The sequence below is a fragment of the Stegodyphus dumicola genome, chromosome X2 (genome assembly GCF_044657685.1).
Source record: "Stegodyphus dumicola isolate Sdum_Otavi_A_Nest chromosome X2, ASM4465768v1".
NCBI lineage: Eukaryota > Metazoa > Arthropoda > Arachnida > Araneae > Eresidae > Stegodyphus > Stegodyphus dumicola.
Genome location: NC_140781.1, coordinates 67,490,311 through 67,502,865, shown reverse-complemented (window position 1 = coordinate 67,502,865; position 12,555 = coordinate 67,490,311). Strand labels below are relative to the sequence as shown.

At 33.0% G+C, this 12,555-nt stretch overlaps 1 protein-coding gene across 1 annotated transcript in view; it reads right to left on the bottom strand.

Annotated features, from left to right (window-relative positions):
- Positions 1-12,555, bottom strand: part of Tmem131 (Transmembrane protein 131) — a 322,751-nt gene that overhangs the window by 117,894 nt on the left and 192,302 nt on the right. The window contains exons 23-24 of the mRNA XM_085808921.1: positions 12,202-12,390; positions 10,492-10,664 (exon numbers count right to left, since the gene is read on the bottom strand). Of these exons, the coding sequence (XP_085665047.1) occupies positions 10,492-10,664; positions 12,202-12,390 (362 nt within the window). The remainder of the gene's footprint in view (positions 1-10,491; positions 10,665-12,201; positions 12,391-12,555) is intronic.

The window sequence follows — 12,555 nt, the reverse complement described above, 5'->3', positions numbered from 1 at the left end:
GTTGTCGTCTGATGTTAGTTCATTTAACTTATGCACTTCTGATGAAATATTGCTTCAAACTTTACAAGTAAAACTGAAGACTAAAGGGAAAGAGCTACAAGTACATGTACTTATTGACACTGGCTCACAACATTCTTACATTCTTAAAGAAACAGCTAAGAAACTAGGTTTGAAGCCTATAGAAAAGAGAATCTTAATTCACTCTCTATTTGGGGGAATTACAACTGAGAAAAGGGAGCATTATGTTTATGACGTTAACCTGATATGTTTGAAAGGGGACTTCTCCTGTAACATAAAGGTTCTGGATCAGCAGAAGGTAAAAAGGTCATAAAGGTTCTGGCAACACTCATCAGCTGAGAAGAGACCTTTATAAGGAAAAGTTAAGAGAAAATAAAATTTGGCTCATTGACTATGGAGAAGGTTGTCCTGATATTGATCTGTTAATAGGTGCAGATTATTGTGGTAATATATTTACAGGAAGAATATGTACATTGAAATACAATTTGATTGCATGTGAAACTTATTTAGGATGGGTTATCGTGGGAAACATGTCCGAAGAAAGGTTTGACGAAACTCCATCCCTCTTCGTGACATCTTTACTGATTAAAAATTCTTCTGTGGCTAATTTGTGGAAATTAGATACAGTAGGTATAAAGGATCCTACTGAAACAAGAACTGAAGAAGAAACAGAACAGTCTGTTCTTCAGCATTTTTGAAAAACCGTTCAGAGAGATGAAAATGGCCACTACATCGTCAAACTACCTTGGTTAGAGATGTATGAGACGTTAAGTGAAAACAAAGATATAGCTGAAAAAAGATGCATAACTACTACTCAGAAACTTCTTAAAGAAGGAAAATACGACTATGAAGCTGTATTTAAGGAATGGTTACAGGAAACTATCATCGACAAAGTACCAGATAGTGAATCGGGAAATCCTTGTCATTATTTATTTCCTTAAATTAGTTATTTTTAAAGGAAATTCTACTATGAATGTACACCCTGTATTTGATGCTTCGTGTAGAAATAAGAACTCACTTTTGCTCAACGACTGTCTAGAAACAGGACCAAATTTTATCGAAAAAATTCCTCCATTAGTTATGAGATTTCGTCAGAAAGAAATTGGTGTAGTTTCGGATATAAAAAAAGGCCTTTTTACAGATATCTGTGGCCAAAGAAGACCAAATTTTTCTTAGATTCACACGGTGGGAAGATTATAAGGAAAGAAAACAAAAAATTTATCATCACCGACGAGTAGTGTTTGGACTTACGAGCAGCCCTTTCTTACTAGCTGCCGTTCTAGATTACCATTTGGAACAAAATGAAAGCCATTTTCCTGAAACCGTAGAAAAGCTGAGGAATGCATTATATGTGGATAACTGCATAACTTCGGTAACTAGTCAAGATGAACTTAAAAAATTCATTTTTGAAGCAAAACAGATTCTGGCTACGGGTTGTTTCGATTTAAGAGGTTGGGAACATTCCAGTCTAACAGGTGAAGAATGTCAAAAAAACTTGTCCCTGTTCTTGGATTATTTATAAAATTGATTTCAAGCAAAAACCCATTACTAGAAGATATATTCTTTTGACAGTTCACAGCATCTTCGATCCTATAGGAATTCTGTGTCCAGGAACGATTCGTTTGAAACTGTTAATACAGAATAGCTGGAACCTGAAGATTGGTTGGGATGAAACCTGTCCAGAAGATATTCGCCTGGAGTTTAATAAATGGCTTGAAGATTTACATCTGTTAACGTAGATCAAAATTCCAAGATATGTCCAAAGCAATGTCCCGGATGAAAAATTGAGTTTTCATACTTTTTGTCATGCGAGCAAGTCTGCTTATAGCGCAATCGTATTTCTGTTACTGTTAAAGTATGAAATCCATTATTTTATAGAATACCTAGTTATTCCATGAAATAACTGATCATGTCCATTAAAGTGTAAAACTCTCTTGTATTTCATTGTTTAACTAGTTATTTCATAGAATAACGATCTGCACATCATTAAAGTGTAAAATAATCTATATCATATACCTCGCTTTTTAGTATAAGGTACATTTACGTTTTGTTTAACAATATGGAAAGTAGCGGAGGAAAAAAAAACATTAATTTCGAATTCAAATAAATATAATTTTTGAAGGATGGCAAAAATACCAAAGCATAAATTATAAAAATACCAAAGCATTCATTGGTCGACGAAGATCAATTACAAAATACTTTGACTGCAATGAATGTTTCTTCTCAACCTGATAATGATGGTGTGGTGTATTTAATTATGGCAAAGCACACTAGGGCTATCTGCCTAAAGGGAGGGATGCCTTCGTGGAGGACATTTTAAGGGAAACTGGCTCGTATACACGTTACACATGGGGAAAACCACGAAAACACCCATGCAGCCAGCCCCAACCTGATAATGAAAAAGTAGTTCAACAAACAATATTAAATAATCCCATTACAAAAGCACATGTTGTCTGTTTAAAAGAATGCAGTTAAGATATAGTTTGCTTCAAATGTATGGAGCCTGTCCATATATCATGTTCGGAAGATTATGTTTCAGAAGATGAAGTTAAGCAGAAAATCTGCAAATTGCGTTTCAATGAACTTAATGTTCAAAGAGAAAGAGAAAAGTTTAAAAAATGTTTAGAAATTCAAGCGAAAAAGATGAAATTAATGTCGGATAAATCTCATTGTGAAGCCTCTCTGGGGTTTACCGTCCGTATCCCAGTGCCTGAAGTTGCCAAATCTATTATAGCTATCATCATAAATATAACCGAAGAAGGATTTTTCCAATTGGGCACAAGAAACATCCGCATAAAACAATTATATTTACGATCCCAGTTCAGTGTCTGCGAACAAAAATTAATTAAAATCGAAGAAGTACCGTATGTAGAAATATCGCTCCGGTCGGTTGCTACAGCTCAAAGTTTAGGTTCTGGTCAGGGATTTAAAAAATAATCGTGTAAAACCCAGTGTGTCAACAAAAAATGTTTTTGTTTTAGAAATAATGTTCTTTGTCATTCCAAGTGTAATTTTAGTAATCCTTGTTGTAACAAATGATTTTATGGTACGTTTCCATAAATACTATTTATACGCTGTATAAATTAGATAAATTGCTTCTTTTTTATTTTAATTGTCTATGATTAGTTTATTTATAAAATACCTAGTTATTTCATTTTAGATAAATTGTTTATTTTACACTTTAAGTGTCTCTTAGTTAATTTATAGAATACTTAGTTATTTCATAATCTGTATCATCTCTTCGAAGGATCTTCAATGTTAATAATTTGAAGTGTCAAATTATTAACATATTACACACTTTAACGGACACGATCAGTTATTTCATGCAATAACTAGGTATTCTATGAAATAACTGCATTATATACTTTAACAGTAACATTTCTACGAAGCAAATGTGAGAAAGGGGTAAAAAATCATTTGATTGAATTAAAAGTAGAGTGGCTCCTTTAACAAAGATAACGATGCCTCGATTAGAATTGTTAGCCATGCTTGATCACAGCTCGTCTCACTGCAACAGTGAAAGAAGCGATGGATTTAAAGGGAATATCAAGTACCTGTTGGACTGACTCCTCTACCGTTATGTTCTGGATCAAGCATGAAGATAACTGGGGAACATTTGTACATAATCGAGTGAAGGAGATAGGAAATTTAACATCAAAGGAACAATGGAAGCATATTCCAGGAAGTGACAATCCGGCTGATCTCCCATCCAGAGGATGTTACACTGGAGTTCTGCTCAGATCCAGATGGTGGGAGGGTCCACCGTGGCTTAAACAGCCTGAAGAAAACTGGCCCGTCTCTGAAATTAAATTAAATATGGAAGACGCTTCTAAAGAAAGAAAAAAGGGAATAACTGCCTTAGCTACCTCAATTGCTCCTAACGAAAAATGGTACTCGCATCGTTTTTCTAAATATTCGAGAATCATTCGGCTGATAGCTTGGATTCTGCGATTCTTTCATAATTCAAGAAATTCCGATCACAAACTGAAGGAAGAATTAGCTGTTCAGGAAATAGCAGCAGCCGAGAAAAGGCTTTTCTTAATTGTTCAGAAAGAATCTTTCCAAAGCGAAACTACAAAGTTGAAAACTCTTTGCATTTTCACTGATAAAGAAGGCTTAATGAGACTGAAGACAAAAATCCTTCGAAGAGATGATACAGATTATTTCGTGTGTCCCATACTTTTACCTTCTGATCATCAAATTGCAGAAAAGTTAATTTTCGAAAGACATACAGTACTTTCACACGCTGGAGTTCAAATTGTTTTGACGGATATTCGTCAATCGTTTTGGATTTTAAGAGAACGCAAAACAGTTCAAAGGGTAATCGCAAAATGCATTCGATGCAAAAGATATACAGTCAAAAGTCTATAATCTGGACTCGTCGGAACTTCGGCGATTCCGGATTATAGATCATCAGTTTAAATCTGGTAAGATGGCATGCAAAAATTATAAAATACGAAACCGTAATTTAAGAAATAAAGAGCAATTACGATCTAAAGGGTATCAAAATTTACAAAAAAAAAAAAAAAAAAAAAAAAAAAAAAAAAAGCTAAATATTTATTTATTTACTTTATTAAGCATTTCTTTCAATGCGCGCATGCATAAAGCGTACATTACGCATAGTCGAAATTAGAAAATTGCAACCAGAAAACTATTTGATTTGTATTTGTGATATTTATAATGATGAGGAATTTTATTTAAATCATATCGGACGGAGTATGTATCATAAAGACGGAGTACATCGAGATGAAATACTACATTTAGTAAGGAATTATAAGCTGAATAAAATAAAAACATTTGCCCTGAAGATAAGGATAGTGCTGACAGATCAACTTCCAGTTCATTGCGCGGCGCGACGTTCCCCCCTTCCGTGCAGAGCAGCGTGAAATTGATAAACAGATTTCGGAATGGTTAGAGAAACAAAGGAGCCTTTATCCATTTTTTTATCCAGCAATTCCACTTTTTGTTTGATGGACATCGAAACATGCTTTCCCTTTGTAGATCCAGCATCGGAAATTCTATTTGGCATAATCAAAAGTTTCAACTTACTTTTATAAAACTGCTCTAACAGTCTGCAAAAAATAATAAGCCGAATTCAATTCGAAGATTAAGGAACAACGCAATCTGCAACATTAACTGAAATAGATAATTAGATAATTTTAGTTTAGCTTATACCGTCCGTTATACATTAAACGCGCATGCATAAACGTATTATGAGCATGCGTACACGCATATGCGCATGCGCGAAGGTATTATGCGCATATGCATTGACGCATGCACAGAAAGTTTGTAGCTTTGAGGTCTGGATTACAGATCATTCCGGATTATGGATGTCTGGATTAACGACTTTTGACTGTAATGCAAAGAAAAAAAAAAAAAAAAAAAAAAAAAAAAAAGAAAAAAGAAAAAAAGAAAAAAAATCGGAACAGTTCCAGCCTCACTGCCTGAAGATAGAGTCCGAAACGTATGGTTTTTGAAGTAACTGGAGTAGACTTATCTGGACCTCTTTATCTAAAGGATGGAAAGAAAAACTGGATACTTTTATTCACCTGTGCTGTTTATAGGGCTATACATCTTAAACTGATACAAGGACTTTCCACCGAAGATTTTTTGTTGGGCTTCAGAAGGTTCATAGCCAGACGTGGACAACCAAAAACTATGTATAATGACAATGGTACAGAATTTGTTGGGACTAACAACCTCTTTTTTTCACTCGATTGGAGCAAAATTACGCAAGAATGTTCTATTTTGAAGATTACATGGAAGTTCAATCCCTCCCACAGCTGTGTGGTAGGGGGTTGGTGGGAGCATATTATTCAGATGGTTACGAAAATTTTGAGAAGAATATTAGGAAGAGCCTGTTTGAGATATGAGTAGCTGTGTAACATTCTCTGCGATACGGAAGCTGTAATCAACACAAGACCGTTAAATTATTTGTCTGAAGATCCTGAAGATTTAATGCCTTTAACACCCTCTATGCTCATTCAAGATATAAGAACGGTGGAAGTTCATTTAGATGAAGTCAATATCACTAAGAGATATAGATATCAAAAGAAATTACGACAAGATCTTAGAAAAAGGTTTAGAGACGAATATTTGAGTCTTCTAATTCAGTCCAAAGATAATAAAGCTACTCAAAGACAAATATATTTAGGAGATGTGGTACTTGTGGGAAGTGACAACAAAAAAAGATTGGACTGGCCATTGGGTCGAGTTATTGAACTATTCCAGAGTAAAGATAATTGTGTTAGAGTGGCAAAGATGAAAATAGCTGCAGGTGAATTGATCCGTCCTATGCAATGACTGTATCCTTTGGAAGTGATGGACGACAAGAACTTGTTTTACCTAAATAAAACCAATTTAACATTCCTGCTAGTAAAAAAATAAACATCCTGATAAGATAATTTAAAATTAGATGTGGTAGAACTACTGTAAAACCTTCACATTTTAATTAGTTTCTTTCCTTTTATGAATATACTAAGTATTGTTTAGCCTCGTTATTAAGTACATTGTATTTTGATTTATGTTCCGCCCACCATAAACCAAAAGGTGGGAGGAGATGTCTCGAGCAACTCAACGATTGTATAAATGTAATTTCTCTAAAGGTTAAATTTTTACGGTTTGGCGACATTGTATCGTTTTTTATGTTTAGAATAAATAAAGTAAAAATGCACCATGACTTTGCATTAAGGTGGATTGCCTGTTTTATAGTGAATTAATTAAGGTGAGTTGCCTGTTTTACAGTGAATTAATTGGGTGGATTGCCCGTATTACTTAATTATAAGTTTCTCTTTACGTTTCTTTTAATGGAGTACCGACTGAATGAACAAAATTCAGGTAGAGTCTCGTAACAATTACTATTATAACTATAATAGGAGTTGTTTACTCCACTAAAGACTAAGATTAGAATCTGCCCAACCTATATTAAAAAATGTCTTTTTTTACAGATATTTTCAGCTAAACAAAGGAAAGAAATCTAATTAATGATATTTTAAAATAAATTCGGGTATTTTATATTTATTTAACTGCATATATAAGCAAAAAATATGTGCATTAAATTTCGTGATAGTACGTCATCATACTGCTAGAATTCATTTTAAGATTATGCCAAAGAAAAATGTCTGAAATTTTAAAGTATTATTAACTAATAATAAATATACTTAGAGGGAAGAAGCCACATTAAATGGTACGAACAGAATTAAAGTTAACTGCTTAAAAAACAATAATTAATGATATTTTGGTGAATATTATTAGTTATATTAAATGGTTAGTCTAGATGACTCATTACTAACATTTTATCTTACAGCAAAATGAAAAATAAGGCATTTATTAAAAAAAAAAAAAAAAAAAAGGTTAAAAGATTTTGCGGTAAAATCTTAGTATATGCTACAGTTTTTGCACAATTGTGAAAACTGTTGCCAACATCAAAATGACCCATTTACTGCTCATCATAATGTAGAGAAATCCCATGTGTACTGTATACTGATTTTGTTAACTGATTCAACATGTTAAACCGATTTTGTTTTATATGAGAATGGAAAAGTATTTTGTTTTAGTTCAACATGCACTGCACTCGTGAGTCTCTATGTTGTGAAATGAACTAAAGTAATAATTGGTGTGAGGCACTGCTGTTCGTGACGTCAGCCTGTGTGCTGTTTTGCTTGTAGACAGAAAGAAAGCTGATCTCGAAAGCGTAAGACTGTTTTGATGAAAATAAAGAATGGCTTATTAAGATTTTTTTGTCGTTATTCATAATGCACCCAGCCTCGGGTAGAGGCAGCCCTTGCTTTGCCTTTCTATTATTGCTTTCTGAAAGACAATTTAATTGGAAAATTAGCTCTACGCCATCTGTGCGAATGATGCTCATGCGATACATACTTTGTCAAGAAAGTGATTGTTTCAAACATTGGCACAAAACTCACTGTTTTGGGGGATCATCATATGAAATTCCATGACTTTTTCAGATTTTGACAAAAATATTTAAATTCCATGACTTTTTCTGGTTTTCCAGGTAGCGTGGCAATGTTGAGTTCTCCTTTTAGCATCTGGTGGCTAGTGACGAAAAGTGACTGGCTTCAAAAGGCTTGCAAAATTTGACTGACAGAAAAGAATACAATATAAACAACACGATAGATCATTAATCCCATAACTGCTGCGTCCCTCGCTCAGAGGATACCTTAACTGCCCCAGACGTACATACATGCCCTTCCAAAATACTACCATTTGCTTCGTGCTGCTATCAGTAAAATGATTTGCAAAGCTTTGGAATGCAACACCACAATGACTTTGACAGAGTATGCGAAGGAGGAGACTATTTCAGAGAAAAAGAAGGGGGAATTGGAGAGGGGGATGTTTCTTAAATGGTGAAAGTAATGACTGTGAGGTTATTGCTCGTGTTTCTGTTTGAGTGAAACATATTTTTTATAATTCTGTGTCTTCCATTTTCGTTTATTGTTTGTAGTAAATGCTTTTTTTATGAATATGTCTGACAGTGATGACTAATGACTGCACTGTTATTGCTCGTGTTTCTTGTTTGAGCAACACGTATTTTTTTAATTCTGTGTCTTCTGTTTTCGTTTACTGTTTGTAGTAGCTGCTTTTGTTACAAATATATCTGACAAAGATGACAGTGAAATAGATGATTACTTTCTGTCACCTTCAGGACTGGACACCTCAGAATACGATATTACGTAAGATGAAGAGGACTGCGACAACTATTCTCTGAAAAATGCTTAACGTTTGGTTTACTTTCCATCATCTTCAGGACTGGACACCTCAGAATATGATACTATGTCAGATGAAGAGGATTGTGACCATTCTCTGAAAAATGCTCGACGTTTGGTAAGACCTGATATGATGAACTTGCCTATGACATCCAACCAATTCAGAAGAAATATATGTTTTTTCAGGTATACTGATTTTACAAGGTATGACACTGAAACCTGATATTACACTTTACTGATCTAAAAATAAATTGATCCAAACTCCATTTTTTGGGATCATTTTTATTATTAATCTTCTTTTATTATACAAACATTTTTATTATATTTACATCTTTTTCATTATGCTTTTACTCTAAACATTAAATTTTGTATTTTCATTTTTTCTTTTATTCTTTATTTTGTGAAAGCAAACAGTTTTTAGACAGTAAAAAAACTTGCATAAGAGGTTAGCCCCACAGCAAAGAAAAACCACCAGCTTTGTCCATAATAATTTTAACAGGGTTGCCAACAGATGGCAGTACATATGCAATAATGTATCAGAAGCAGAAAATAATAGTACAAGTTTATCAGCAGGATATAAGGTAATAAAAAATGGGCATAAAACTGCAATATATGAAAAATAATAATAAAGGAATTGAGTACAAAGATGCCAGCTATAAACATTACAAATTCCTAAGTATGACTTCTGGCCGTCTGAAATTATCCATGTTAAGCGGGTCAAAATTTATTATAAGTATAGAAAAATTCTGAACAAGCATAAATTTGTTCAAAAATATTTTGACAATTTTTGCCATGAATTAAACAAGCGTTTCAACACCGAGTTTCTCAGGAATTTTAGCATTTCTGTAGAACCAGTGTGCTTAAGAAATCTGTCTCAGAGTCACATTATTTGCAGTTTAAATTATCGTAACGAATAAATAAATAATAATAAAAAAATCTCAAAGGTTTCAGATTTTAAATTACATCCAAAGGGACTTTTTTAACGTTTTGTGTGTTACCCTTATTTATTAAATATGTTCTATGTCTTCAAACTATAAAATTCAGTTCAACAGCAATATCACAAATTAATTTTAAAGTGAGCATATCTTTAGAATTTCCGATAGAGAATCTTGCGCGCTGGAGATAAATATGTTTTTTTCGTACAGTGTTGCCATTGCTTGCTTTGAAATCGATTAGTTTTTTAATAAAAAATTTGTTGAAGTGTTACATAATATGAAATCGATAATAAAACAAACTTCAAATTCAAATTAGGAATTCTACATGCCCATAATCTATGGAAGATTACATTATTTAAATTTTGATGGCTCTAGGTATTGTTGTTTTATCACAATGCGAGAAACATACATAAGATTTATGAAGATTCTTCATTATTTAATTTCTTTAAGTATAAGACAGGGCGATAATATATGGTGGCAACGATTTGAAAAGTCATACAGCCTTTTAAAGTTTTCAATGCAAAATGCCAAAACGATATTAATAGTTATTCAGGGCAAACTGCCCCTTAGGACTGACAAATAAATTATGCTATTATTATTAAAGAGATAGTTTAACTATTTTCTATTCCAATCATTTTTTCCCTACCTATGATTGTTTTGCAGAAATTCAAATCTGAAATTTGCTGATATGCCATTTGTGCAGTTGCCTGCAGCTAAACTGTAGCTTTTTTGCAGAGAGCAGGGTTATACAAATTTAAAAAAAGGAATTTTTAATGTTAGCTTTAATTCTAGGTTTAAAATCAGTAAGAAATTACCTTATTAAAATAAAAGATGTTTTAAAACTATCATCTTTTGGAGTAAAGCCAACTTGGATTCGTACTCGCATGCCAGGTGTTAAAAGCATAGCAATACTTTTTTTATGAGACTGAATGCCAAAGAATTCTTCAAGGCTTTTTCGGTATGCTGGTATATGGTTTTCAAGATAAGGCTAACAAAAGAAAAAATATTGATTAGCTTTTAAATCCTACAACATAAAAACATACAAGGCCATTAAAAGAAAATATTAAACTTCTAATCATTAATACCCAAGTAGCCTAAAACCTTTTGGATAATTAATGATTGCCCTATTTGTGCACATAGAACTAACATACAGGATACAAGGTTATAGTGGGACAAAAAAAAAAAAAAAAAAAAAAGCATTTTAAAAGCTGAAAGCACACAAGGCTAAAAATTCCTGATATTTTACATATATGCAGTTATCATATATATGCATGTTAAATAAATAAATAAATCGTAGCTTAACATATTTAATAATTTCTATGAATAGATCTTAGAGAGTAACTTGATTTAATCATTTATTATTAAAAAACTTAATTATAACACTTTGATGAAAAAAAAAAAAAAATTGGGGGGGGGGGAGATATAGTCTCACAAGTTGCATCGAACAGCTTATGTCACAGAAAATTCACAAAAGCCAACTATACATTAAATCATACTCTGACAAGGCAGCTATCTTCAATTACACTTGAATAATGATGAAAACAATGAAAATTGAAAACATAATCATAATTGGAGAGGGAAAGGCAAAATCAATCCTAACTGAAAAATAAATTAGACAAGTCCCACAACTACAAATTATCATACAGTTTGTTCTCTTGCCCAGACTGCCTAGTAAAAATTCTCTTGTAGCTGGAAATCAATGTGTTATACTTTCACAACAAGTACAAAACTATTTTCCAATCATATTATTGCGTGCGTACGGGTTCGTAACAGACTGAATGCACACAGAAGTGATGATAACTTGATAAAATTTATTTTACCAAAAGAAGCACTTCACATTTCTGGAACTTTCCAAAAATAGTCATACAGCTAGCTTTTCACAGTATTCCAGAGAACGGTCAGCAGTTACACTTCAAACTTCTAAGAATGTTAAACAAAATGGAATGCAAAGTGCATCTAAAGAGAAAGCTCTCACTCAGTGCTACCATACCTCAATTCTCTGAATAAATGCTGAACCGAACAACTACTAACAACTGAGAAACTAATGCTCTCTCCAGTCATAAAATGTTCACCTGATCGCCGAGGTATTTGTAGTACTCTCTGCTTCTCAAAGGTACTGTAAGGCATATGAGGGCCAAATAAGATTACAGCTACATAGAGGATCAATTAGTTATTCAACTATAATACCCATTACAGTTACACAATGATCAGACAAAAACGTTGCCAAATGATTGCCATGTTTGGTGACTATTGACAATTTATCGTCAATTTTGGTGACAAAATTTAGTCGCCAAAACCATTGCAAGCTTGCCGATGTCTTGCCAAATTAGTGAGATGGCATGTTAAATAGACTTGCCCTGTATTCTTATTTTTCTGGCACAAAATCATTTCTCCCAAGCTTTTCATGCTACATTATAGAGAAAAATACAATAATTTCACTAACATTATCTAGCTATGTAAAAATATTCATAGTAGTATTTTAGCATCGAGAAAGAAGATACTTGTGTGCGACGTCTATTACTTACATTATTTTCTTCTATATCTTCTAATGAAAAAATTTCAGAATCCTTAACAATATTATTTGAACTAAAGTCATCACCATATCGGTCTTTTAAAACATTAATAATGTTTGCAGGGTTTGGGTAAAGAGACAGAGGAACAACTTGAACTAAGATTGGTAAGCTGGAAGGATTTTCAAGAGTAAAATCTTTAACCTGAAAAGAATATATTAATTAATATCAGAGCATGAAGGCAAATAAACAAGAATACTACAACTAATAATATAAATTTAACATGTTATATTTAAAATATTAAAACTGCTAGGGGAAAGATTATTTACAGAAATGGGTTCCTACACTCTTGCTGGAAATATTAATATG